The sequence below is a fragment of the Coregonus clupeaformis genome, chromosome 10, assembly GCF_020615455.1.
Source record: "Coregonus clupeaformis isolate EN_2021a chromosome 10, ASM2061545v1, whole genome shotgun sequence".
NCBI lineage: Eukaryota > Metazoa > Chordata > Actinopteri > Salmoniformes > Salmonidae > Coregonus > Coregonus clupeaformis.
In genome coordinates this window covers 29,378,456-29,406,098 of record NC_059201.1, presented here as the reverse complement: position 1 = coordinate 29,406,098, position 27,643 = coordinate 29,378,456, and the positions used below count along the sequence as shown (strand labels likewise).

General features: G+C 43.1%; 1 protein-coding gene and 1 long non-coding RNA gene across 2 annotated transcripts; one reads left to right on the top strand and one right to left on the bottom strand.

Annotated features, from left to right (window-relative positions):
* Positions 1-10: 10 nt before the first annotated feature.
* LOC121574971 lies at positions 11-3,014 on the top strand. The gene is made up of 4 exons (XR_006002270.2): positions 11-347; positions 584-738; positions 850-1,032; positions 1,251-3,014. It is a non-coding gene; the product is annotated as an uncharacterized LOC121574971 (long non-coding RNA).
* On the bottom strand, positions 1,903-16,060 carry LOC121574970 (ras-related protein rab7). The gene is made up of 6 exons (XM_041887683.2): positions 15,680-16,060; positions 7,865-7,927; positions 7,606-7,732; positions 7,252-7,470; positions 7,031-7,159; positions 1,903-3,171 (listed from the first exon to the last, which is right to left on the bottom strand). Exons 2-6 carry the CDS (start codon positions 7,915-7,917, stop codon positions 3,076-3,078), a joined length of 624 nt encoding a protein of 207 aa, XP_041743617.1. The 5' UTR covers positions 7,918-7,927; positions 15,680-16,060; the 3' UTR covers positions 1,903-3,075.
* Between the last annotated feature and the right edge of the window lie 11,583 nt (positions 16,061-27,643).

Sequence of the window (27,643 nt, the reverse complement as noted above, 5' to 3'; positions counted from 1 at the left end):
CACAGCAACTGCCTCTGCAACGCAATGCTGCAAGGCAAATGCAGCGTTCCATTGGAAATGAATGTACTTCTGGTACCAAAAAGCAAAAACACTGTGTGTTCGAAGCATTAGTGAATGTTTGTGTACTATTTCGTTTCAGGATCCGCTGCTGTAAGGACAGCTCTGTTTCATCCTGGCTAATGTCTTTTATGAATGGAGGAGGCAGGAGAAAGACAAGCAGCCCTTCATCTATTTCCTCCAGACTCAAGGACCCGCTCACGTGAAAACAGGACCAGGATGAGAGGACACCCTGTAAGGAGGATAGACAGACATGCATGTCTGAAGAAGGCTCTGTAGACCTGCAAGAGGTGAGCCTACCCACACATGCACCTTGCATCACTGAGAAAACACAGAAAACTGACAACATTCAGAACAAGATATTTGAGTCTGATTACACTGATGAGATCCCCCATCTTCCCGTTTCTTCTCAAAAACACTTTCTCCCACTGACTCCATCCAGACCCATTTGTGATCCTTCTGTTGCAGTAATTAAATAATGTAAACTTTGCCTTTTGACTGATTTATGTATTTCTGTCTTATGTAGGAGGACAAAGGAGTCAGTGAGTGGAGAGGATGGCGGTTGCTGACAATTGCAGGACTGTTTGACTGCTGGACTCCCCCTAGTGGTGGAGATCCCCTCTAGACCTACACCGTGATCACTCTGGGTGCATCCCATAATCTTCAAGGCATCCATGACCGGTATGGGTCTGTCTCAAGCGTTACTCTCTCTTTGAGTAAAGTATGCATGTTCTTTATATATGAAAGTTTGTGTATGAGGTAGACTCACCAATGATTTTGCTTGTGTTGCAGGATGCCAGCGATTCAACTGAGAGGTCAGAAGGTGGCTGGATTTTGGTGAGGTGAAGTCATTAGATGCCCTTAAACTGCTTCAGTCCAAAAACACACTGACCTTTCACAGTCTCCTCATTGGTCAACAACTCTCGAAACAATTCCCCCGAGTGCCTGCTGCCAGTGGATCCTCAGGTTAAGAAGGTACAACTGCATAACCTCCTCACTAAGCTACATAACCATATTTGAGATGTCCGTGTTCCAATCATTGAATAGCTCCCGATCATTAGAAAGGTTGTCCCAGACCAAAGACTTAACATATCTAGATTTAAAACCTTGAAGAGTAAAGATAGATAACGGGCTCCATACCATACTACATTTTCCTCCGCATACCCACTCATCATATACCCTTCCTTCCCCAGGCGCCCAAGCCCTCAGCAGGCAGTAAGATGAAGATGGGCTGGCTGAAGAGCAGCACGCCCTCCAAGAGGAAAGCGCTAGACACTGGGGAAGTCGAACAGGAGGGGCACACAGGAGAGACCAGGCCTGAGAAGCAGCCGAAGACTGCAGGGAGCCAGTAAGAAACCCAGGACCAACTGAGTGGTTGGGACAAACATTGACTGACTTTGAAAAGAGATGGGAACAGACTGAAGAATGAATGCCTTATTGTCTTGATATTGCCGTGTGTGATTGAGGTGGAAGAGCGCAAATGGTTAGATTATTTTTATGTCTGTCTGGTGTTGGTTGAAGATAATGTAATTAAATATTTGACAGATTTCGATGGTCCTGTGAAGTGTCAACTTTCACAAGTGACCAATTTTTATATAAGTAGTAGACTGAATACAAATACCAAGTGAGTGCCCCCATGCAAAACTACACATTTCAATGTATTCAAGAGTATACTATAGATTATAGTAAACTCGGTCTTTCAACAGCTGTGTGTATGAGAGCCATGATAGTAACCTACTGTGCTTTAGTTACCTGTTCTACTTGCATTAACACACGTACACAGATTCTTCATTCAATAACCATTATTATTACCTGAAACCCAAAGACATTTTCAAACAATGTAGATGAAGTGCATTTATCATTTAATTAAAAACTTAATGATTACTGCTAACACATTTCCCCCATATTTTGTTTAAGTGTTCTCTTGTCCTCTATGATGCAATTCAAATTCTAAACATATGCGAACAGACTAAAATATCTGATCGGTTTTTAAAAAATAAAGCGCTTAACAAATAATTTGCCAACCTGAGATATCGGCAGAGCGAGATATGGAAACTAACAGACATGTTTTTTGCCTTAAACGATTGACAGACAAAGGTTTGCAATAGTTGACAGTGTAAAAAGACAGAGGTACTAGCTAATAATAGTACAGAGATATTTATACTCTGAAAACCTATCCCCTCCCCGACTGTATCAGATAGGACATCCTCCCTTGGTTTGATTCTCTACCCCCTGTGTCAGGTCTCAATGTTGACAAAATAATCATTTGCTGCTTGACTTTCCCCCATTGAGAAACAATGTGTAGGGCAGTTGGGGAACAGTTAAAATCCACATTGCCTCTTCAGCCTTGAGCTAAAAAAAAAACAATATTTTTATTATGGCTCCAAAATGAGGTGTCAAACAGGGATTGAATAAGTCTACATGACAACAAAGTGCAAAAAAATGCCTTGAACAACACTTGTATGTTGGACTTGCTAGTTCACTTCCAAGCCAATTAACACATGTATCTTCAGGCAGTACATTGGTATAACCCCCATATACACGTTGATATACATTTCTCAATCTGATCCTACACAACCTCCTTTACCACTGGAACTTTGGGAGTGAACTATATCTAACCCCCCTTATGTCACAGGAGTTTATTTCTGTATGTATGCGTATGTGTGTTGGGTGGTGCCATGGAAACAATGGTGTCTAAAAAGGTGTTTGAGCCACGAGACAGGTTAAGGGGGAAAAAATATGCAGATATTATGTTAATAAATGCTCTAATATCCACCTGGGTGTTCTTTGGGCTTGGAGACTCATCTTGAGAGTAAATGTGTGATGTGTACACAGGGATGAGTACAGTGTGTGTGTGTGTAAAGTATACTTTACGAGCGGAACTCTGCTTGCATCTACGAAGGCCAGTGATAATATTGGGCAGAGGAGAGCACACGGGGGGGGGGGGGGATAAAGGGTAGACAAGGCAAGACAGAGTAGCAGGGCCGACAGTTGCACCCCTGTAAGTCTGCTAGGTCCTCAGCAGCTGCAGGCCTCCGCTGATGGCTTGGCCCGTTCGTTCCTGTCCAGCTTTATCGGTTCAGGAAATTCATTGTACAACTCCACCTCAGTCTCCTAAAGGGAGAAAAAGACGAGATGGTGTTAAGTACTTTACAACACTGAAACAGCTTAAGTAAAAATACTTTAAAGTACTACTTAAGTAGTTTTCTGGAGGTACCTGGACTTTACTATTGATATTTGACAACTTTTAAATTTTCTTTAGGAATTTAGTAAAGTATGTACTTTTTACTCCATACATTTTCCCTGGCATCCAAAAGTACTTGTTACATTTTGACAGGAAAGTGGTCCAATTCATACACTTATCAAGAGAACATTCCTGGTCATCCCTACTGCCTCTGATCTGGCGGACTCACTAAACACAAATGCATTCTTTGTAAATTATGTCAGTGTTGGAGTGTGCCCCTAGCTATCCATACATTTTAAAAACAAGACAATTTTGCCGTCTGGTTTGCTTAATATAAGCAATTTGAAATGATTTAAGCTTTTGCTTTTGATACTTAAGTATATTTTTGCAATTACATTTACTTTTGATACTTAAGTAAACTCAGCAAAAAAAGAAACGTCCTCTCACTGTCAACTGCGTTTATTTTCAGCAAACTTAAGATGTGTAAATATTTGTATGAACATAACAAGATTCAACAACTGAGACATAAACTGAACAAGTTCCACAGACATGTGACTAACATATATTGAATAATGTGTCCCTGAACAAAGGGGGGGTCAAAATCAAAGGTAACAGTCAGTATCTGGTGTGGCCACCAGCTGCATTAAGTACTGCAGTGCATCTCCTCCTCATGGACTGCACCAGATTTGCCAGTTCTTGCTGTGAGATGTTACCCCACTCTTCCACCAAGGCACCTGCAAGTTCCCGGACATTTCTGGGGGGGAATGGCCCTAGCCCTCACCCTCCGATCCAACAGGTCCCAGACGTGCTCAATGGGATACGGGCTCGTCGCTGGCCATGGCAGAACACTGACATTCCTGTCTTGCAGGAAATCACGCACAGAACGAGCAGTATGGCTAGTGGCATTGTCATGCTGGAGGGTCATGTCAGGATGAGCCTGCAGGAAGGGTACCACGAGGGAGGAGGATGTCTTCCCTGTAACGCACAGCGTTGAGATTGCCTGCATTGACAACAAGCTCAGTCCGATGATGCTGTGGCCCCAGACCATGACGGACCCTCCACCTTCAAATCGATCCCACTCCAGAGTACAGGCCTCGGTGTAACGCTCATTCCTTCGACGATAAACGCGAATCCGATCATCACCCCTGGTGAGACAAACCGCGACTCATCAGTGAAGAGCACTTTTTGGCCAGTCCTGTCTGGTCCAGCGACGGTGGGTTTGTGCCCATAGGCGACGTTGTTGCCGGTGAGGACCTGCCTTACAACAGGCCTACAAGCCCTCAGTCCAGCCTCTCTCAGCCTATTGCAGACAGTCTGAGCACTGATGGCGGGATTGTGCGTTCCTGGTGTAACTCGGGCAGTTGTTGGTGCCATCCTGTATCGGTCCCGCAGGTGTGATGTTCGGATGTACCGATCTTGTGCAGGTGTTGTTACACGTGGACTGCCACTGCGAGGACGATCAGCTGTCCATCCTGTCTCCCTGTAGCGCTGTCTTAGGCGTCTCACAGTACGGACATTGCCATTTATTGCCCTGGCCACATCTGCTGTCCTTATGCCTCCTTGCAGCATGCCTAAGGCACGTTCACGCAGATGAGCAGGGATCCTGGGCATCGTTCTTTTGGTGTTTTTCAGAGTCTGTAGAAAGGCCTCTTTAGTGTCCTAAGTTTTCATAACTGTGACCTTAATTGCCTACAGTCTATAAGCTGTTAGTGTCTTAACGACCGTTCCACAGGTGCATGTTCATTAATTGTTTATGGTTCATTGAACAAGCATGGGAAACAGTGATCTAGGAAGGTATTTGGATTTTTACGAATTATCTTTGAAAGACAGGGTCTTGAAAAGGGGGCGTTTCTTTTTTAAATTAGTTTATTTAAAAACATATACTTTTAGACTTTGACTCAAGTAGTACTTACTGGGTGACTTTCACTTTTACTTGTCATTTTCTATTGAGATATCTTTACTTTTACTCAAGTATGATAATTAGGTACTTTTTCCACCACTGAGCTTTTTTGTGTGACTCAACATACAGTGCCTTCTAAGTATTCAAACCCCTTGACTTTCACCACATTTTGTTGTGTTACAAATTGGGATTGAAATTGAGTTAATTGTCTTTTTTTTATTTTTATGATTATTCAAAAATAAAACACTAATATATCTTGATTATATAATTATTCAACCCCTTGAGTCAATACATGTTAGAATCACCTTTGGCAGTGATAAGTCATTTTTTGGGGTAAGTCTCTTAAGAGCTTTGTACACCTGGATATTTGCCCATTATTCTTTTTAAAACTCTTTAAGCTCTGTCAAGTTGGTTGTGATCATTGCTAGACAGACATTTTTAAGTCTTGCCATAGATTTAAGCCAAAACTGTAACTAGGCCACTTGGGAACATTCAATGTCATCTTGGTAAGCAACTGTCCCCTGTAGCTCAGTTGGTAGAGCATGGCGCTTGCAACGCCAGGGTTGTGGGTTCATTTCCCACGGGGGGCCAGTATGAAATTGTATGCACTCACTAACTGTAAGTCGCTCTGGATAAGAGCGTCTGCTAAATGACTAAAATGTAAATGTAACTCCAGTGTATATTTGGCCTTGAGTTTTAGGTTATTGTCCTGCTGAAAGGTGAATTTGTCTCCCAGTGTCTGTTGGAAACCAGGTTTTCCTCTAGGATTTTGCCTGTGCTTAGCTCTATTCCATTTCTTTTTATCCCTTCCCCCCAAAAAAATCGCTAGACCTTGCAGATGACTAGCATATCCATAACATGACCCAGCCACCACCATGCTTGAAAATATGAAGAGTAGTACTTACTCAGTGATGTATTGTGTTGGATTTGCCCCAATCATAATGCTTTGTATTCAGGACAAAAAGTAAATTTCTTTGCCACATTTTTTACGGTATTACTTTAGTGCCTTATTGCAAACAGGATGCATGTTTTGGAATATTTCTATTCTGTACAGACTTCACTCTGTCATTTAGGTTAGTATTGTGGAGTAACTACAATGTTGTTGATCCATCCTCAGTTTTCTCCTATCACAGCCATTTAAACTATGTAACTGTTTAAAAATCACCATTGGCCTTATGGTGAAATCCCTGAGCGGTTTCCTTCCTCTCCGGCAACTGAGTTAGGAAGGATGCCTGTATCTTTGTAGTGACTGGGTGCATTGATACACCATCCAAAGCGTTATTAATAACCTCACCATGCTCAAAGGGATATTCAATGTCATTTTTATTTATTTATACCCATCTACCAATAGGTGCCCTTCTTTGCGAGGCATTGGAAAACTTCCCTGGTCTTTGTGGTTGAATCTGTGCTTAAAATTCACTGCTCGACTGAGGGACCTTACAGATAATTTTATGTGTGGGGTACAGAAATGGGGTAAACATTCAAAAATCATGTTAACCACTATTATTGCACACAGAGTGAGTCCATGCAACTTATTATTTGACTTGTTAAGCACATTTTTATGTTTTACTTCTGAAAGTATTTAGGTTTGCCATAACAAAGGGATTGAATACTTATTGACTCAAGGCATTTCAGCTTTAACATTTGTATTAATTTGTAAAAATTTCTCTAAACAAAATTCCACTTTGACATTGTGGGGTATTGTGTCTCGATCAGTGGTACAAAATCTCAATTGAATCCATTTTAAATTCAGGCTGTAACAACAAAATGTGGAAGAAGTCAAGGGGTGTGAAGGCACTGTACATTGAAATCAAGACAGCACTACTGTAAATACACAAAACACATATGGCATTCAGCAAAGCTCTCATAATCTCCCCTCTGACCCCTACCTGTTTAAGAGCATTGCGTGCGATAGTCTGGAAAGCCTGTTCAACGTTGATGGCCTCCTTAGCGCTGGTCTCAAAGTAGGGGATGTTGTTCTTGCTCTGACACCAGGCCTGTGCTCGTTTGGTCGTCACCTGACAGATACAAAGGGCAGCTGTCATTCTCTGAAGGGAACACAAGCTACTGCCTGAGATGCTCTGGTCTAAAACACTACATCTGGACCCACCTGTCTGTTCTCCAGGTCAATCTTGTTGCCTAGCACCACAAAGGGGAAGTTCTCGGGATCTCGGGGGCTGGCCTGGATAAGGAACTCGTCCCTCCAGCTGTCTAGCGTCTTGAAGGTGTTGGGGGCAGTTACATCAAACACCAGCACACAGCAGTCTGCCCCGCGGTAGAACGCCACACCCAGAGACTGGAACCTTTCCTGCCCTGCTGTGTCCCAGATCTGTGACGGAGCACAGGGAGGCGATACATGTTCATGAACAACAATAGAATACAGGCCTACCCACTGACCTCTACTTCAGCACAGCACTTGTGAAGTGATGAGTAAATTGATAGTATCCCTTCCCTTCCCCAGTACCTGCATGGTGACAAGTCTGTCATCCACCATCACCTCTTTCGTCAGGAAATCAGCTCCTATTGTGGCTTTGTACTGGTTACTGAACTTCTTATTCACATACTGGTTCATCAGCGAGGTCTTCCCAACTCTGACAAGAGAGAGATCCAGGTCAGCAACAGTTATGACAGAGAGTGATTGGTAAACAAACATATTTTGTAAACTTATATGTTAAGAGAGAAGTGTAATTAGCCTAGCTGTGCAAGGTAGACAGGACACTCACCCAGAGTCTCCCAGGATGATGACTTTGAGTAGTACTTTCTTCCTAGACGTCATTGTGCCACAGCTGGGGAAAGAGAAGGTGCACTAAATTAGAATGGTGGACTGACCATGTAGCATTCTTATCATGGTAAACACTGTATAACAGCAGCCTATAAACACAGGCACATAGTCTAAGCATGCTGCCTGTGTGTCTGCTGTGAACCCCCCCTCTCCCAGGGTTAAAAAGCAATGCTGTTTATGCTCTACGACAGCATGGCTCAGGCAATATAATAACAGGCTACTTACAACCACTACTACTGCAGTGTGAATATTATAACACTTCCTTCGTGCAATGGACTACTTTGACCAGCTGCTAGCTCACCCTCACTCTAGTCATGTGGTCCACAACTAGTGGTCCAATCATGGGGATTACAGACACTGAAATGCTCTGAGTAGGAATAGTTCTGGGAATGTAACCAAGTACAGTGTGCCTCACTGGAGACTGTTTAACTACGGTACATAAACAACAAGCCTAGTTGTTGTTTTTTTACTCTGCCTGCCCCTCCAACAACATGTTCCTCTATCTCAGGGATGTCAATCATACGGCCCGCGGGCCAGAACCGGCCCGCCAGATGGTTCAATCCGGCCCGCGAGACGACGTCCACTTTTTTTTTTTAAAGGAACAGATATTCCAAATTTGTCCAGCAGAGTTCGCACTGAAATAACGAGAGATCCTGAAATAAACAGCACGTGACAGCAACGCGCCCAGAATGCGCCATCTGCCGATCTTGCCTTATCGTTATTAAGCTCGTTGTCAAAATTACCCACATTACCAAAATGTCTTTGTCAAAAAGGAGAAAAGTTGACACAGAGTGCAGAGTTTTCCAAGAAAAATGGACTGATTCATATTTATTCACAGAAGTGAATGGGAAATATGTGTGCTTGGTGTGTAATCAGCAAGTTTCAGTGCTCAAGGAATATAATATAATATTCGGCGCCACTGAGACTCATCATGGTGAAAAATACAACCATTTGCGAGGACAACTGAGAATAGAGAAGATAAATGAATTGTTAGTGGGTCTGAAGAAACAGCAGTCTGTTTTTACCCGTAGCCGAGAGGTCAGTGATGCAGCGGTGAAAGCTAGCTACCTTATTGCTAATGAGATAGCGTTAGGATCCAAGCCATTTTCTGAGGGTGAGTTTGTGAAAACATGCATGCTAAAGGCTGCAGAAATCGTGTGCCCTGAAAAGCGACAGGCCTTTGCCAACATTAGCCTAACGAGAAACACTGTCGCAGATAGAATTTCAGATCTCTCGGCAGACTTGGAGAGCCAAATGAATCACAAAGTCAAGTCATTTGTTGCATTTTCGGTTGCAATTGATGAGAGCACTGATATTACAGATGTTGCTCAACTGGCCATATTCATTCGTGGTGTTGATGCGACTTTGACAGTCACCGAGGAGTTCCTTGGGTTGGTACCTATGACGGATACTACAACAGCGGATTACATTATGAGCTCTCGTTGGAGCGCTGGACAGAGTCGGAGTGGACTGGTCCCGTGCCGTCAGCCTGGCTACAGATGGTGCGCCATCAATGATTGGGAGAAAAGCAGGCGTTGTGACAAAATTCAGAGATAAAGTACAGGCCGCAAATGGAGGACAAGAGTTTTGGACATTTCACTGTATTTTGCACCAGGAAGCATTGTGTTGCAAATCATTAAAAATGGATCATGTCATGGAGGTGGTTGTCCGCACTGTTAATTACATCCGAGCAAGAGGTTTGAATCACCGTCAGTTTGACAGTCTTCTCAGTGATAAAGACATTACGCATGGCTTGCCATACCACACTGAAGTACGGTGGTTAAGCCGAGGTGCTGTGCTGAAGCGTTTCTTTGAGCTACGAGAGCAAATTGAACAGTTCATGGAGAAAAAAGGCAAACCAGTGAAGGAACTTAAATGCCCAGAATGGGTGCAGGATCTTGCCTTTCTGGTGGATATTACAGAGCACCTGAATAATCTTAACAAAATGTTGCAGGGCCGCAAAAAAGTTGTCACTCAGTATTATGACAGCATACGCGCATTCAAGTTGAAACTGTCACTCTGGGAGACACAACTATCTAGCGGTGACACCGCTCATTTCCCTTGTCTAAGAGATGTGCGTGCGACCGGACTTAATGCTGACATGGCTCAATACAAAGACAAGATTACAGGATTGCTGCGGGAGTTTGAGCGACGGTTTCAGGTCTTCGGTGAACTTGAGACAGAATTTGCTGTTTTTTGCTCGCCATTCACAGTCAAGGCTTCTGATCTGCCCGCTGACATCCAACTCGAAATAATTGACTTGCAGTGTGATTCAGGTATGAAGGACAAATTTGCCTCTGTGGGCTTGGACACATTTTATCAGTATCTCTTGCCAGGGTGCCCCAAATTAACAGCCCTGGCTGCAAAGGTTTTATGCATGTTTGGGACTACCTATCTTTGTGAACAGGTTTTCTCTGTAATGAACATCAATAAAACAAAGCTGCGCTCAAGGCTAACACACAAGCACTTAAATGACATTATGAAATTGGCTGCTACTCAGGATTTGACACCTGATATTGATGCAATCGTGAAGGCTAAAAGATGCCAAGTTTCAGGAGCAGCCGGTAGGCCGCAGTGAGAGAAAGAGAGGGGAGGGGGTTAAACAGCGAGTAGGTCAAGTCTAATTGTAAGACTTGTAAGAGACGTTTTGCACTCTGAAGAATACAGTTCTGTGAAAAAATAACATTTACTGTGGTAATGTAATATTTAAAGACCATGAACATTGTGATAACGTTCTTCATAGCTCCCACTTTAGTTTGTGCATAGTGTGGTGAGTCAGTTCAGGTGGTCAGAATGTATACTGTACATTAAAATAAGTTCAGTTAATAAGTTAATAAAACAAGTTGTTTTAATCAAAGTGAAATGCCATTTTTTCAGTTCCATAGGCCTATCTGTGAATAAATGTTTTGTGCCTTTGTAGATCCACTGTGATCTGTGAGTTATAATGCACATATGTAGGCTAAATGATAAATTAAGGCATAATATTGAAAAACAAAGTTAAAGATTTGGAGTTGACGTTATTTAGCTATTATTTTACTGGCCCGGCCCACTTGAGATCAGATTGCGCTGTATGTGGCCCCTGAACCAAAATGAGTTTGACACCCCTGCTCTATCTAATTTCACTTTCACAGGACACAGGTTTGGGAGAGGAATGTAGACTTAACGTAAACCAGAAACGTTTAAACATGTGAAGGACAGCTATGAGTCAGAGAGAGTGGAATACAATATTCTTATTGATGTGCGGGCAATCTTTGCGCAGAGTCCTTCCATAAAGACACACTCCAATAGAGTGCATCTTGCGCTCACTGACCTACATTTTCTTAACAAAACAGCATAACCATATCTCCCCAAAATAACACATTCAGGCTAAGTAAGACTGCAGTGCAAAGCCATCATTAGCACCGCTTCCCTCTCTCAAGGGGTCTCACCCTGAATGGTTACCCCAGCACTGTAACAAAGCAACCATCATTTCATCTTAATTTTATTTAAAGCAACATAAAGTGACAATGAGGATCCTCTGTTAAAGGCCCAAAGCAGCCGTTTTTATCTCAATATCAAATCAATTCTGGGTAACAATTAAGTAATTTACCAATTTCAATGGTAAAAAAAGAAACAAAAATAGTTTCTTAGCAAAGAGCAATTTCTCAAGCAAGAATTTTGCTAGGACTGTCTGGGAGTGGTCTTTTTATTATTTTATAATTTAACCTTTATTTAACTAGGCAAGTCAGTTAAGAACAAATTATTATTTACAATGGCGGCCTACCCCGGCCAAACCCCGACGACGCTGGGCCAATTGTGAACCGCCCTATGGGACTCCCAATCACGGCAGGGTTGTGATACAGCCTGGAATTGAACCAGGGTCTGTAGTGACACCTCTAGCACTGAGATGCAGTGCCTTAGACCGCTGTGCCACTCGGGAGCCCTGAGTGGTCTGAGTGGGGAGGGGAAAACTGAGAACTAGCTGTTATTGGCAGAGAGGTTTGGAACCCTTTCTTATTGGTCTATCAACTAATTTATCACCTGGTGATGGGGCAGGTCAAAACTCCATCCCACCAAAAACATGACCGGAAACATGATCAAATCAAATGTATTGGTCACATACACTTGGTTAGCAGATGTTAGTGCGAGTGTTGCGAAATGCTTGTGCTTCTAGTTCCGACAGTGCAGCAATATCTAGCAAGTAATATCTAACAGTTCCACAACAAAAACCTAATACACACAAATCTAAGTAAAGGAATGGAATAAGAATATATAAATATATGGATGAGCAATGTCATTATCAGAGTGGCATAGTCTAAGATGCAATAGATAGTATAGAATACAGTATATACATACAGTTGAAGTCGGAAGTTTACCTACACCTTAGCCAAATACATTTAAACTCAGTTTTTCACAATTCCTGACATTTAATCCTAGTAAAAATTCCCTGTCTTAGGTCAGTTAGGATCACCACTTTATTTTAAGAATGTGAAATGTCAGAATAAATAGTAGAGAGAATGATTTATTTCAGCTTTTATTTATTTCATCACATTCCCAGTGGGTCAGAAGTTTACATACACTCAATTAGTATTTGGTAGCATTGCCTTTAAATTGTTTAACTTGGGTCAAACGTTTTGGGTAGCCTTCCACAAGCTTCCCACAATAAGTTGGGTGAATTTTGGCTCATTCCTCCTGACAGAGCTGGTGTAACTGAGTCAGGTTTGTCAGGTCCTTGCTCGCACACGCTTTTTCAGTTCTGCCCACAAATTTTCTATAGGATTGAGGTCAGGGCTTTGTGATGGCCACTCCAATACCTTGACTTTGTTGTCCTTAAGCCATTTTGCCACAACTTTGGAAGTATGCTTGGGGTCATTGTCCATTTGGAAGACCCATTTGCGACCAAGCTTTAACTTCTTGACTGATGTCTTGAGATGTTGCTTCAATATATCCACATAATTTTCCTTCCTCATGATGCCATCTATTTTGTGAAGTGCACCAGACCCTCCTGCAGCAAAGCACCCCCACAGCATGATGCTGCCACCCCCGTGCTTCACGGTTGGGATGGTGTTCTTCGGCTTGCAAGCATTCCCCTTTTTCCTCCAAACATGACGATGGTCATTATGGCCAAACAGTTCTATTTCTGTTTCATCAGACCAGAGGACATTTCTCAAAAAAGTATGATCTTTGTCCCCATGTGCAGTTGCAAACCGTAGTCTGGCTTTTTTATGGTGGTTTTGGAGCAGTGGCTTCTTCCTTGCTGAGCGGCCTTTCAGGTTATGTCGACTCGTTTTTCCTCCAGCATCTTCACAAGGTCCTTTGCTGTTGTTCTGGGATTGATTTGCACTTTTCGCACCAAAGTACGTTCATCTCTAGGAGACAGATCACGTCTCCTTCCTGAGCGGTATGACAGCTTCGTGGTCCCATGGTGTTTATACTTGCATACTATTGTTTGTACAGCTAAACGTGGTACCTTCAGGCGTTTGGAAATTGCTCCCAAGGATGAACCAGACTTGTGGAGGTCTACAATAGTTTTTCAGAGGTCTTGGCTGATTTCTTTTGATTTTCCCATGATGTCAAGCAAAGAGGCACTGAGTTTGAAGGTAGGCCTTTTTCTCAAATTTGCTTTGTTAAAATCCCCAGCTACAATAAATGCAGCCTCAGGATATTTGGTTTCAAGATGCATAAAGTCCAGTGAAGTTCCTTGAGGGCCGTCGTGGTATCGGCTTGAGGGGGGATATACACAGCTGTAACAATAACCGAAGAGAATTCTCTTGGGAGATAAAAACGGTCGCCATTTGATTGTGAGGAATTCTAGGTCAGGTGAACGAAATGACTTGAGTTCCTGTATGTTGTTACAATTACACCATGAGTCGTTAGTCATGAAACATACCCCCCCCACCCTTCTTCTTCCCGGAGAGATGTTTATTCCTCTCGGCGCAATGTACTGAGAACCCAGATGGCTGTATGGACGGTGACAGTATATCCCGAGAGAGCCATGTTTCCATGAAACAGAGTATGTTACAATCCCTGATGTCTCTCTGGAAAGCAACCCTTGCCCTGATCTCGTTATCCAAAGACTGAACATTAGCGAGTAATATACTTGGAAGCGGTGGGTGGTGTGCACGCCTCTTAAGTCGAACCAGCAGGCCGCTCCGAGTGCCTCTCCTCCGCCGGCGATGTTTTGGGTCAGCCGCTGGAATCAGTTCAATTGCCCCGGGGAGAGCAAACAAAGGATCTGCTTCGGGAAAGTCGTATTCCTGGTTGTAATGCTGGTGAGTTACCGCCGCTCTGATATCCAATAGTTTTTCCCGGCTGTATGTAATGATACAAAACACTTTGAGCTTATAATATAAAAAAATAATACATAAAAAACAAAATACCGCAAGGTTTCCTAAGAGCTAGTCGCGAGGCCGCCATTTTCGTCAGTGGCAATTTAATGTTCATTTCTCTAGCATAAGCCACCTCGGTCGTTTTAGAGAATTTGGCAGTACGTCCAACCGGTCTCACAACCTCAGTCCACGTGTAACCACACCAGCCCAGGGCCTCCACATCCAGCTTCTTCACCTGCAGGATCATTTGAGACCAGCCACCAGGACAGCTGATGAAACTGTGGAGTATTTATGTCTGTAATAAAGCCCTTTTGTGGGGAAAACCTCATTCTGATTTGCTGGGCCTGGCTCCCTAGTGGTTGGGCCTATGCCCTCGCACGGCTGCGCCCCTGCCCAGTCATGTGAAATCCATAGATTAGGGCATAATGAATTCATTTCAATTGAATGCTTTTCTTACATGAACTGAAACTCAGTAAAATCATTGAAATTGTTGTGTTTATATTTTTGTTCAGTATACTTTGTGTTCTCATCTCTATTTCTCTATCGTTTTTGTTCTACTTGACTTTTTTTTGTAGTACTACTGATATTGATTACAGCATGGTTGGGAAATGCCAAGAAAGGCGTTTCACTGTACTTGTGCACTTGACAATAAAAACTTGAAAAACTAGTTTTGCTCTGTTCGGTTCTTAAACGGCAAAAGGTTTCCGTAATGAATACACACCAGGTAGGTCCCTCCCCGTTTGGTTCCATTTGCTTCCTAGAGTTTTGCAACAGACGAAACGTTTTTGCAACTGATTCGATTAATGAATACACCCCTGGCTGGCTAGTATGAAGCGTTTGGCTAGCTCGTAAACCAATGTCTACCAGCTGCTAACATACTAGCTAGTTAGCTAATGATTACAGATGAGCACGTCATACAACACTAACGTTAGTTATTTTATCAACAAGGTTAGCTAAATGACTAACGCTAGCTAACATGACAGTTAGCTAAACTGTCTGCTTGTTTTCTAACGTTACTTTAGCTAACTAGTAACGTTAGCTGGCATAATGTTGACGTTACCCCTGATGGGCCTAGTAAGTTAGCTAGCTCGTTAACGTAACGTTAGCTGGTTAAAGTTGGTGCATTACTAACTAGAGCCTAGCTAATTAGATACTACAGAGCCATGCATTTGGAAAAAATAGTTACGTAAGTACATGGCTTTAGATGCTTATTGGCTGTTTAGACAACTGACATGACTGATTTTGACAAAGATGTTCTAGTTTGAGTGACACTCATTTTAGAGTCGAGAAGCTAGCTAGCTAGCTACTGACTTTAATGTCTAGCGCTCAACGCCCACTGCGGGGACAAACGACCCGTTAACTAGCTAAGTAGCAGGCTAATTGGTAAACATAAAATAATAACCTTTTATCAAACGGTGCACAAAAAGAATACCAGATACAAATCTTACCTTGATCAACCCAATCCCAGGGAAGGTATATTAAAGAATGTCCAAATGGGCTCTTCGTCTTGATGGATGAAAAACAGACGACTTCAATTTTGTCTGGCTGCCCCCCCAACCCCAGACAACAACCTAACGTTAGCTGGCTAGCTGCGGAGATCGGACGGAAACTGTCTGGGGCCGGTGTGGTAACGCTGCTGTCAGAACGCACGTCTGTTTAATTCTATGCAATATATACTTTCAATACTAGTAGGTAAGCCACGTGTTTCCAAAGTTAGATAAATTATTATGCGAGAGGAATCCCTGCAGGTTTAATTGAAGAGGGCCTATTTCTTTCTTTTTCAGTCTCTTGTCACTTCCTCCAAAACAACCTCTGTCAGCAATCTTTGACGTCAGCACAGATGTTGGCGAAGACACGCCCTAAACCCTACCCTATTTGTACTGTATATGGCAGGGTTTCCCAAATTAGGGGTCACGACCCCATGTGGTTGTGGGGTTGCCTGATTTGAAAATGGGGTAGATCGAGAAAATTCGCGCTTGGTCAGCCTGACCTCATACACTAGACCTAACATAGTAAACGAAAGTCCGGGACACTCAATTAAGTGATAATGCGGGAGAAGCCAGTGTTTGTTGGATGTATTGGCAATGGTGTTGTTAGGCCCGAGACAAAGTTGCGTATAATATGTTAGGTTTGGTATGGTTGCATAAGACAAGGTTACTTATTAACGCAACAATGAAAGGAGGGTAGTGGTGGATGGGTGGGTTTATACACCTACAGTACCAGTCAAATGTTTAGACACACCTACTCATTCCAGGGTTTTTCTTTATTTTGACTATTTTCTACATTGTAGAATAATAGTGAAGACATCAAAACTATGAAATAACACACATGGAATCATGTAGTAACCAAAAAAGTGTTAAACAAATCCAAATATATTTTATATTTGAGATTCTTCAAATAGCCACCCTTTGCCTTGATGACAGCTTTGCACACTCTTGGCATTCTCTCAACCAGCTTCACCTGGAATGTTTTTCCAACAGCCTTGATGGAGTTCCCACATATGCTGAGCACTTGTTGGCTGCTTTTCCTTTACTCTGCCGTCCGACTCATCCCAAACCATCTCCATTGGGTTGAGGTCGGGTGATTGTGGAGGCCAGGTCATCTGATGCAGCACTCCATCACACTCCTTCTTGGTAAAATAGCCCTTACACAGCCTGGAGGTGTGTTGGGTCATTGTCCTGTTGAAAAACAAATGATAGTCCCACAAAGCCCAAACCAGATGGGACGCCGTATCGCTGTAGAATGCTGTGGTTGCCAAGCTGGTTAAGTGTGCCTTTAATTGTAAATAAATCACAGACAGTGTCACCAGCAAAGCACCCCCACACCATAACACCTCCTCCTCCATGCTTTACAGTGGGAAATACACATGCGGAGATCATCCGTTCACCCACACCGCGTCTCACAAATACACAGCGGTTGGAACCAAAAATCTCAAATTTGGACTCCAGACCAAAGGACAAATTTCCACCGGTCTAATGTCCATTGCTCGTGTTTCTTCTCCCAAGCAAGTCTCTGCTTCTTATTGGTGTCCTTTAGTAGAGGTTTCTTTGAAGCAATTCGACCATGAAGGCCTGATTCACAGTCTCCTTTGAACAGTTGAGGTTGAGATGTGTCTGTTACTTGAACTCTGTGAAGCATTTATTTGGGCTGCAATTTCTGAGGCTGATAACTCTAATGAACTTATCCTCTGTAGCAGAGGTAACTCTGGGTCTTCCATTCCTGTGGCGGTCCTCATGAAAGCCAGTTTCATCATAGCGCTTGATGGTTTTTGCAACTGCACTTGAAGAAACGTTCAAAGTTGACTGACCTTCATGTCTTAAAGTGATGATGGACTGTTGTTTCTCTTTGCTTATTTGAGCTGTTCTTGCCATAATATGGTATTTTACCAAATAGGGCTATCTTCTGTATACCCCCCCTACCTTGTCACAACACAACTGAAGCCTCCCCCCGCCCTGACTACAGCTTTATAACAAACTATTGTTTTTTTAAAACATGGGTATCAGTCAAGCAAGACCTGATGAGAAGTTTGATATGTGCCCTAGCCTACCACGCAAAGGCACTATGGATTTATTTTCCCTGGTTGACACAGACATGCTCAGGAAAGTGATATCACTATTTAAGCCTTCTACCTGCCTTCACAATCCTATCCTCACCCCCTTCTTCAAAACATTTTTTGTGCAAGCTATTGTTAATCACTCCTTGTTCACAGGAACGTTCCCCACTGCACTAAAAACTGCTATTATTTTATTTGTATTTTATTTCACCTTTATTTAACCAGGTAAGCCAGTTGAGAACAAGTTCTCATTTACAACTGCGACATGGCCAAGATAAAGCAAAGCAGTGCGATAAAAACAACAACAACACAGAGTTACACATGGGATAAAACAAAACATACAGTCAATAACACAATAGAAAATCTATATACAGTGTGTGCAAATGTAGTAAGTTATGGAGGTAAGGCCATAGTGCAAAATAATTACAATTTAGTATTAACACTGGAGTGATAGATGTGCAGAAGAAGATGTGCAAATAGAGATACTGGGGTGCAAATGAGCAAAATAAATAACAATATGGGGATGAGGTAGTTGGGTGGGCTAATTACAGATGGGCTGTGTACAGATGCAGTGATCGGTAAGCTGCTCTGACAACTGATGCTTAAAGTTAGTGAAGGAGATAAGTGTCTGCAGCGTCAGAGATTTTTGCAGTTAATTCCAGTCATTAGCAGCAGAGAACTGGAAGGAATGGCGGCCAAAGGAGGTGTTGGCTTTGGGGATGACCAGTGAGATATACCTGCTGGAGCGCATACAACGGGTGGGTGTTGCTATGGTGACCTAAGATAAGGCAGGGATTTGCCTGGCATTGATTTATAGACGACGAATATGTAGTGAGGGACCGCCAACGAGAGCGTACAGGTCACAATGGTGGGTAGTACATGGGGCTTTGGTGACAAAACGGATGGCACTGTGATAGACTACATCTACGTGGTCCTCTGTAGCTCAGCTGGTAGAGCACGGCGCTTGTAACGCCAAGGTAGTGGGTTCGATCCCCGGGACCACCCATACACACAAAAAAAAAATATGTACGCATGACTGTAAGTCGCTTTGGATAAAAGCGTCTGCTAAATGGCATATTATTATTATTATTATTATTATTATTATTGTATTATTATTATTATTATTATTAATTTGCTGAGTAGTGTGTTGGAGGCTATTTTGTAAATGACATCGCCGAAGTCAAGGATCGGTAGGATAGTCAGTTTTACGAGGGCATGTTTGGCAGCATGAGTGAAGGAGGCTTTGTTGCGTAATAGGCAGCCGATGCTAGATTTAACTTTGGATTGGAGATGCTTAATGTGAGTCTGGAAGGAGAGTTTATGGTCTAACCAGACACCTAGGTATTTGTAGTTGTCCACATATTCTAAGTCAGACCCGCCGAGAGTAGTGATTCTAGTCGGGCATGCGGGTGCAAGCAGCGTTCGATTGAAGAGCATGCATTTAGTTTTACTAGCGTTAAAGAGTAGTTGGAGGCTACGGAAGGAGTGTTGTATGGCATTGAAGCTTGTTTGGAGGTTTGTTAACACAGTGTCCAATGAAGGGCCAGATGTGTACAAAATGGTGTCGTCTGCGTAGAGGTGGATCTGAGAGTCACCAGCAGCAAGAGCGACATCATTGATATACACAGAGAATAGAATCGGCCCGATAATTGAACCCTGTGGCACCCCCATAGAGACTGCCAGAAGTCCAGACAACAGGCCCTCCGATTTGACACATTGAACTCTATCTGAGAAGTAGTTGGTGAACCAGGCGAGGCAGTCATTTGAGAAACCAAGGCTATTTAGTCTGCCAATAAGAATGTGGTGATTGACAGAGTTGAAAGCCTTGGCCAGGTCGATGAAGACGGCTGCACTGTACTGTCTTTTATCGATCGCGGTTATAATAATCGTTTAGGACCTTTAGCGTGGCTGAGGTGCACCCATGACCAGCTCGGAAACCAGATTGCATAGCGGAGAAGGTACGGTGGGATTCAAAATGGACGGTGATCTGTTTGTTAACTTGGCTTTCAAATACTTTCGAAAGGCAGGGCAGGATGGATATGCAGTTGAAGTCGGAAGTTTACATACACTTAGGTTGGAGTCATTAAAACTCGTTTTTCAACCACTCCACACATTTCTTGTTAACAAACTATAGTTTTGGCAAGTCGGTTAGGACATCTACTTTGTGCATGACACAAGTAATTTTTCCAACAATTGTTTACAGACAGATTATTTCACTTATAATTCAATGTATCACAATTCCAGTGGGTCAGAAGTTTACATACACTAAGTTGACTGTGCCTTTAAACAGCTTGGAAAATTCCAGAAAATGATGTCATGGCTTTAAAAGCTTCTGATAGGCTAATTGACATCATTTGAGTCAATTGGAGGTGTACCTGTGGATGTATTTCAAGGCCTACCTTCAAACTCAGTGCCTCTTTGCTTGACATCATGGGAAAATCAAAAGAAATCAGCCAAGACCTCAGAAAATAAATTGTAGACCTCCACAAGTCTGGTTCATCCTTGGGAGCAATTTCCAAATGCCTGAAGGTACCACGTTCATCTGTACAAACAATAGTACGCAAGTATAAACACTATGGGACCACGCAGCCGTTATACCGCTCAGGAAGGACACGCGTTCTGTCTCCTAGAGATGAACGTACTTTGGTGCGAAAAGTGCAAATCAATCCCAGAACAACAGCAAAGGACCTTGTGAAGATGCTGAAAGAAACAGGGACAAAAAAAAGTGTTGATAGGGGACAGAATGCGGTCGGACCATCATATAATAGGCATATACATTACTCTGACTGAATTTCCACGTGGGCAAGGATATTGGAAATTTAATCAAAGCCTATTGGATGATAATTTATTTATAATTAGAACAAAGGAATTTATAACTGACTTTTTCCAACATAACATAGGTACAGCGAATCCCCTTATTGTATGGGACACCTTTAAATGTGCCTTTAGAGGCCATGCAATTCAGTACTCATCTCGAAAACAAAAGCAATTTAGGTCAAAAGAGTTTATACTAAGAAAGGAAATAGAAAGTCTAACAGAACAGATAGATGGCAATAAAAACTGTAACATAGAGGCTCAGAATAAATTAGAGGAAAAACAAAAAGAAATGGAAAAACTTATTCAAGAAAGATCAAGTGTAATATATTATAAAAATAAAGCAAACTGGATGGAATATGGGGAAAAATGCACAAAATTCTTTTTTAATCTTCAACATAGGAATGCTACCAAAAAGAACTTAATGAAACTGGTTACAATTGACGGAGTCACCCATAATTCACCTAATGATATTTTGAAGGAAGAAACAAAGTACTTTAAGCATATGTTTTATTTTCAGTCGCCTCCATCTCCTCTAACTGAAGCTAATTGTAGAGATTTTTTTCTATTGATAATGTCAAATTAACAGCCACACAGAAAGACTCATGTGAAGGTGAAATTACAGAGGAGGAACTTCTGGATGCAATTAAAGACTTTAAGTCCGGGAAAACTCCAGGGTTGGATGGCATACCAATCGAGGTATACCAAACCTTTTTTGATATACTAAGAGGACCGTTATTAGCATGTTTTAACCACTCCTATGTAAATGGTAGATTATCTGACACTCAAGAAGAAGGTCTGATCTCATTATTACTGAAACAGGATACAAGTGGAAAATATAAAGATCCAGTCCATTTACAAAATTGGAGGCCCCTTACACTTCAGTGTTGTGATGCAAAAATCCTAGCAAAATGTATAGCGCATAGAATTAAAAAGGTATTGTCGGATATTATTCATTCTAATCAGACAGGTTTTTTACATGGAAGATACATTGGAGATAATATAAGGCAAGTATTGGAAACAATAGAACACTATGGAAAATATGGGAAACCAGGCCTGCTATTCATAGCAGACTTCGAAAAGGCATTTGATAAAGTTCGACTGGGATTTATATATAAATGCCTGGAGCATTTCAATTTTGGAGAATCTCTTATAAAATGGGTCAAAATCATGTATAGTAACCCTAGGTGTAAAATAGTAAATAATGGCTATTTCTCAGAAAGTTTTAAACTGTCAAGAGGAGTGAAACAAGGTTGTCCACTATCGGCATATCTATTTATTGTGGCCATCGAGATGTTAGCTATTAAAATCAGATCCAATAATAATATCAGAGGATTAGAAATACAGGGCTTAAAAACAAAGGTGTCATTGTACGCAGATGATTCATGTTTTCTTTTAGATCCACAACTAGAATCCCTCCACAGCCTCATAGAGGATCTAGATACATTTTCTAACCTCTCTGGATTAAAACCAAATTATGACAAATGTACTATATTACGTATTGGATCACTAAAAATACAATTTTTAAATTACCATGTAGTTTACCAATAAAATGGTCTGATGGTGATGTGGATATACTCGAATACATATCCCAAAGGAAATAAATGATCTCACTTCAATAAATTTTAATAGAAAGTTAGCAAAAATAGATAAGATCTTACTACCATGGAAAGGAAAATACCTGTCAATTTGTGGAAAAATCACCCTGATTAACTCTTTAGTATTATCCCAGTTTACCTATTTGCTTATGGTCTTGCCTACGCCCAGCAAACAGTTTTTTAAATTATATGAGAAAAAAATATTCAATTTTATTTGGAACGGCAAGCCAGACAAAATTAAAAGAGCATATTTATATAATGAATATGAATTCGGAGGACAGAAATTATTAAATATTAAAGCATTAGACCTATCACTAAAATCTTCAGTCATCCAAAAGTTATACTTAAATCCGAACTGGTTCTCAAGCAAATTAGTAAGATTGTCTCACCCACTGTTCAAGAAAGCCCTTTTTCCCTTTATTCAGATTACAACCTCTCACTTTCAGTTATTTGAAAAGGAAATAACCTCCCAAATGTCACTATTTCTAAAACAAGCCATAGAAAGTTGGTTGCAATTTCAATTTAATCCTCCAGAAACGACAGAACAAATAATGCAACAAATATTGTGGTTAAATTCAAATATACTAATTGACAAAAAACCTTTATTTTTTGACAGAATGTTTAAAAAAGGTATAATCTTCGTAAATGATATCATCGGTAGGACTGGTGGAGTTATGTCGCACATGCAGCTAACAAAAACATATGGAAATGTCTGCTCTACCCAAAATTACAACCAAATAATTGCAGCCTTACCGCAAAAGTGGAAGAGGAAAGTTGAAGGGGGAGAAAGTAAGGAACTTGTCTGTCGGCCTTGCATTAAAGAACATAATTGGTTAAGGAAAACTGTGATAAATAAAAAAGTATATCAGTTTCACTTAAGGACCAAAGGATTGACAGCCGTCCCATATAGATTGCAAAATAGTTGGGAAGAGATCTTTGACGTACCGATACAATGGCATAGTGTTTATGAACTGACACGCAAAACAACACCGGATTCAAAAATTAGAATCTTTCAATTTAAATTATTATATAAAATTCTTGCTACCAATAGAATGTTATTTATATGGGGGATACAATCTTCCCAGCTCTGCAGATTTTGCTGTGAAGAGATAGAATCATTAGATCATTTGTTTTGGTTCTGTCCATTTGTAGCTTGTTTTTGGACACAGGTCCAGGAATGGCTAAAGGATTGCAATATTTACCTGGAACTAACCTTGCAGATAGCATTACTGGGTGATCTGAAAAGTCATAGTCAGTCAATCAATAATATAATAATACTTTTAGCAAAATTTTTTATTTTTAATTCACAATCTGTAGAAGCAATGAGAATAGAAAGGTTCAGAACTTTTGCAAAACATCACAGTACGGTTGAAATATATATAGCAAATAGAAATCCTATATGGATGGTGTTAAGAGATAGATGGGAGGTATTGAATAGAGTTGAAGGATGGGACTAATAACAAATAACAACAAATAATGGCAAAGATAGCTAATGATGTGGGCATACTGTGTCCATAATAAGTATATAGGTTGTATGTTGGGAGCTTTTGGGAAGGAGCACAGTTAGAAAGATATGGCATTTAGAGGCGGACCGGATGGACATCATGAAAATGATCGGAGAGGTTGAGAGTAGAAGAAGTTCAGGAGCAAAAAAATAAATAAATAAATATATATATATATATATATATATATATATATATATATTGTGATGTCACGAGAGGCTGTGTCCTGGAGGGACGTTACATCCCCCTGAGGTGGCTGCAAACCCAGACAGCTATGGCTCCATCTGCTGGTATGGTCGGGAACTCCAACCCTCTGTGGCCAATCTTCCCACGCAGCTGAAACCAATCAGGGGCTGATGGGCTGGAGTGGTTTTGAAGGGAAGAGACACGGTCTGGAGAGTGGGCTCTGGGAAGAAGAGAATTGTGTTATAATTTCGTTAGTTGCCGAAGACGGTTAATAAAATCCTTGTTTTGGTTGAACCTGGTCTCCCTGCACTACTTGGGCAATCCCGCTGGAAGCTGTGTAGCCTCTCGTGGCATCACAGATGGTGGAGAATACGGGCACGCTCAAGCGTTAATAGTGCATGTCAGAGGAGGATACCGAAGGTTTGATCACACAGTTTTCCAAGTTGGCCGTAGGCTCCCGCCGACTGAAATGGAGGACATATTGAAAGCCCTTGTTGCTGGCCAGCAAGCCCAGATGCAAGCAAACGTGGCTCTCTTGGAGGAGCAAAAGAAAGCCAACCTTCTGAAGGCAGAGGAATTGCAGTTGCAGAGACAGAGGGTGGTCCAAAATACCCGCCCAACAAAGGCAAGTGACTTTATATCTAAGGTGGGAGCTACCGATGACATTGAGGCATACCTGCATGCATTTGAGGCCACGGCCACTAGGGAAGCCTGGCCCAAGCAACAGTGGGTTGGTCTGTTAGCCCCCCTTTCTAACCGGGAAGCGCTGAATGCTGTCCGGGACCTGGGCCCTGACCAGGTTACTGACTATGATGCCCTGAAGTCTGAGATCCTCAGCAGATATGGACTCACAAAATTTGGTATGGCCCAGCGCTTTCACCGTTGGACCTTCCAACCAGACCAACCTCCTCGGGCGCAGATGCATGAACTTGTCCGAATCGCAAGGAAATGGCTGGATCCGCAGAGGAATACAGCAGCGGCGGTGGTGGAGGCCGTTGTGGTGGATCGTTACCTCACGCGCCCCTGCCTTATGAGGCAAAACGGTTCATCAGTCAACAGGCCTTGACCACGGCTGATCTGACCGTGGAAGCTGTGGAAAAGTACCAGGCCACAGCGGAGATGCTGAATGCTTCCCGAAAAAGACCCCAGGAGTGCGGCCCCACCACAAATGGGAAGGACCCGTCCAAAGGACCCCAAGGTCTCGAACCCAGCCACGTCAGGACTTATCCCGGCTCCAGGGGGAGCCAGAAACCAGGCGGGTCCAAGAAGAGTACACCAGGAGGGGGAAACTCGACAGTGTTACCGGTGTGGGGAGATGGGACATATCTCCTGGCAGTGTGGGAAACCAGCCGATGAACCTATGCCCACTGCGGAGTCCTCCAGCTCAGCACCCACACACCGTGTTGCCTCGCTCTTGGGAGTCGTAGATGGCGGCCCAGATCGACCCCCCCACCTGCCCGGTAACTGTGAATCACCATGATGTGGAGGCCTTACTGGATTCTGGTAGCCGGGCCACCCTGGTGCGTAAGGATTTGGTGGGCCCAACGTGTCTGACCCCGGGGAAAGTCCTCCCAGTTTCCTGTGTCCATGGGGACACCAGAGAATACCCCATTACTGAACTTACAATGACCAGCACACGGGGAACCATACACACGACGGCGGGGGTGGTTGATTCCCTCCCCGTCCCTGTCCTAATTGGACGAGACTGCCCAGCCTTTTACCCACTCTGGAGAGAGTCTCAGGAGAGGATAACCCGAGTACCTCGGAAACGGAGAGGCAAGACTCATCCTGGGAAGGCTCCGGTGCAATCCTCCGAGTTACTCACTCCCGCCCGGGCTCTGATAGGGATGGCAGGTGCCCAGACCGACACCGAGACTGGTCCGGATACGGGAGAAGAGAACGCAGCCCAGGAAAGTGCTCCGTTCTCCAGTGAAGAAGACGTCCCAGGCACCCAAGAGCTTCCCCCTCTCACAGGCCAGTATGGTACGGCTCAATTACAAGATCCTACTCTTGCAAATGCCTTAAGAAATGTGCAGGTATTAGAAGGTGTAGTGTTAGGTGATAAGACAACCCCTACTTACCCCCATTTCGCAGTAAACCGGGGGTTAGTATATCAGATAGTCAAGAAAAATGAGGAAGTGCATGAACAGCTCCTCGTGCCACAGCCCTATCGGGCCACAGTACTCAACCTAGCCCACACACACCCGCTAGGGGCCCACTTGGGGGTAGAGAAGACTAAGGAAAGAATCATGCAACGTTTCTTTTGGCCAGGAGTACACAAAGAGATAGAGAACTACTGCCGTAGTTGCCCTGAGTGTCAGCAGGTTGCGCCAAAGCCCACATATAGAAACCCGCTCATTCCCTTGCCCATTATCGAAACTCCTTTTGAGAGGATTGGATTAGACATAGTCGGGCCCTTACCTGAAAAGTGCCAGGGGACATCAATACATTCTGGTCATTCTGGACTATGCGTCCCGGTACCCGGAGGCCATTCCGCTGAGGAAGGCTACATCCAGACAAATCGCCAAGGAGCTGTTCCGTCTCTCAACTAGTCTGGGAATCCCAAAAGAGATATTGACGGACCAAGGGACTCCATTCATGTCCAGGGTGATGAAAGAACTCTGTGCTTTACTGAAAATCAAACAGCTGAGAACCTCGGTCTACCACCCCCAGACAGATGGCCTAGTCGAACGTTTTAACAAAACACTAAAATCCATGCTGCGGAAAGCGGTAGGGGAAGATGGGCGCAACTGGGATCAGCTGTTACCATACATATTATTTGCGGTGAGAGAGGTACCTCAGTCTTCTACTGGTTTTTCACCCTTTGAGCTCTTGCTTTCCTACAGACCCAGAGGACTGCTCGACATCGCCAAGGAGGCCTGGGAGGAGCAGCCATGCCAACAGCGGACACTGATCGACCATGTAGGGGCTATGAGGGGAGAGAATGAAGGCCATCTATCCCATGATGCGGGAACACATGGAGGCCAGTCAGCGGCAACAGCAAGCCTCCTACAACAGATCTGCTCAGCCCAGGGAGTTTAAGCCGGGGGGACAGAGTGCTGGTCCTGGTGCCAACCGTTGAGTGCAAATTCCTGGCAACCTGGCAAGGACCATATGAGGTCATTGAACGCATGGGAGAAGTAAACTACAAGGTGAGGCAACCAGATAAAAGGGAAAACTGAGCAGATTTATCATGTTAACCTTTTAAAGAAGTGGCACGCCAGAGAGGCGCTGTTTAGCTCTCTACCCCCACAGAGACCCAGGAACCGGCGCGAGAAGAGGTTCAGCTGGGTCCAAATCTGTCCCCACATCAACGACAGATGGCCCTGGAACTCGTGGAGCAGAACCAGGATGTCTTCTCCTCCCTTCCCGGTCACACAGAGGTGGTCCAACATGAGATCCGCACCATGCCTGGCCGAACGGTAAACCAGCGCCCGTACCGCGTGCCAGAGGCTCGTAAAGTGGTTATACAGAAGGAGGTAAGGAAGATGCGGGAGTTGGGAGTAATCGAAGAGTCCCACAGTGCCTGGGCAAGTCCCATAGTACTAGTTCCCAAGCCAGACGGTTCAGTACGATTTTGTAATGACTATCGAAAGTTGAATGAAGTGTCTGAATTTGATGCATACCCAATGCCTCGTGTCGATGATTTAATAGACTCCTTGGGGCATGCTCGTTTCATAACCACTCTTGATCTCACAAAAGGCTACTGGCAGGTGCCCTTGACCCCGGCGTCTAAGGAGAAGACAGCCTTTGCCACCC

What these genes read in the sequence shown, in the direction of transcription:
- LOC121574970 (XM_041887683.2), bottom strand. Translation starts at nt 7,917, where the DNA reads ATGACGTCTAGGAAGAAAGTACTACTCAAAGTCATCATCCTGGGAGAC. An exon ending in TTGACCTGGAGAACAGACAG is followed by an intron (nt 7,160 to 7,251) that starts GTGGGTCCAGAT and finishes TGTATCTGTCAG; the next exon opens with GTGACGACCAAACGAGCACA. An exon ending in CACGCAATGCTCTTAAACAG is followed by an intron (nt 3,172 to 7,030) that starts GTAGGGGTCAGA and finishes TTCTCCCTTTAG; the next exon opens with GAGACTGAGGTGGAGTTGTA.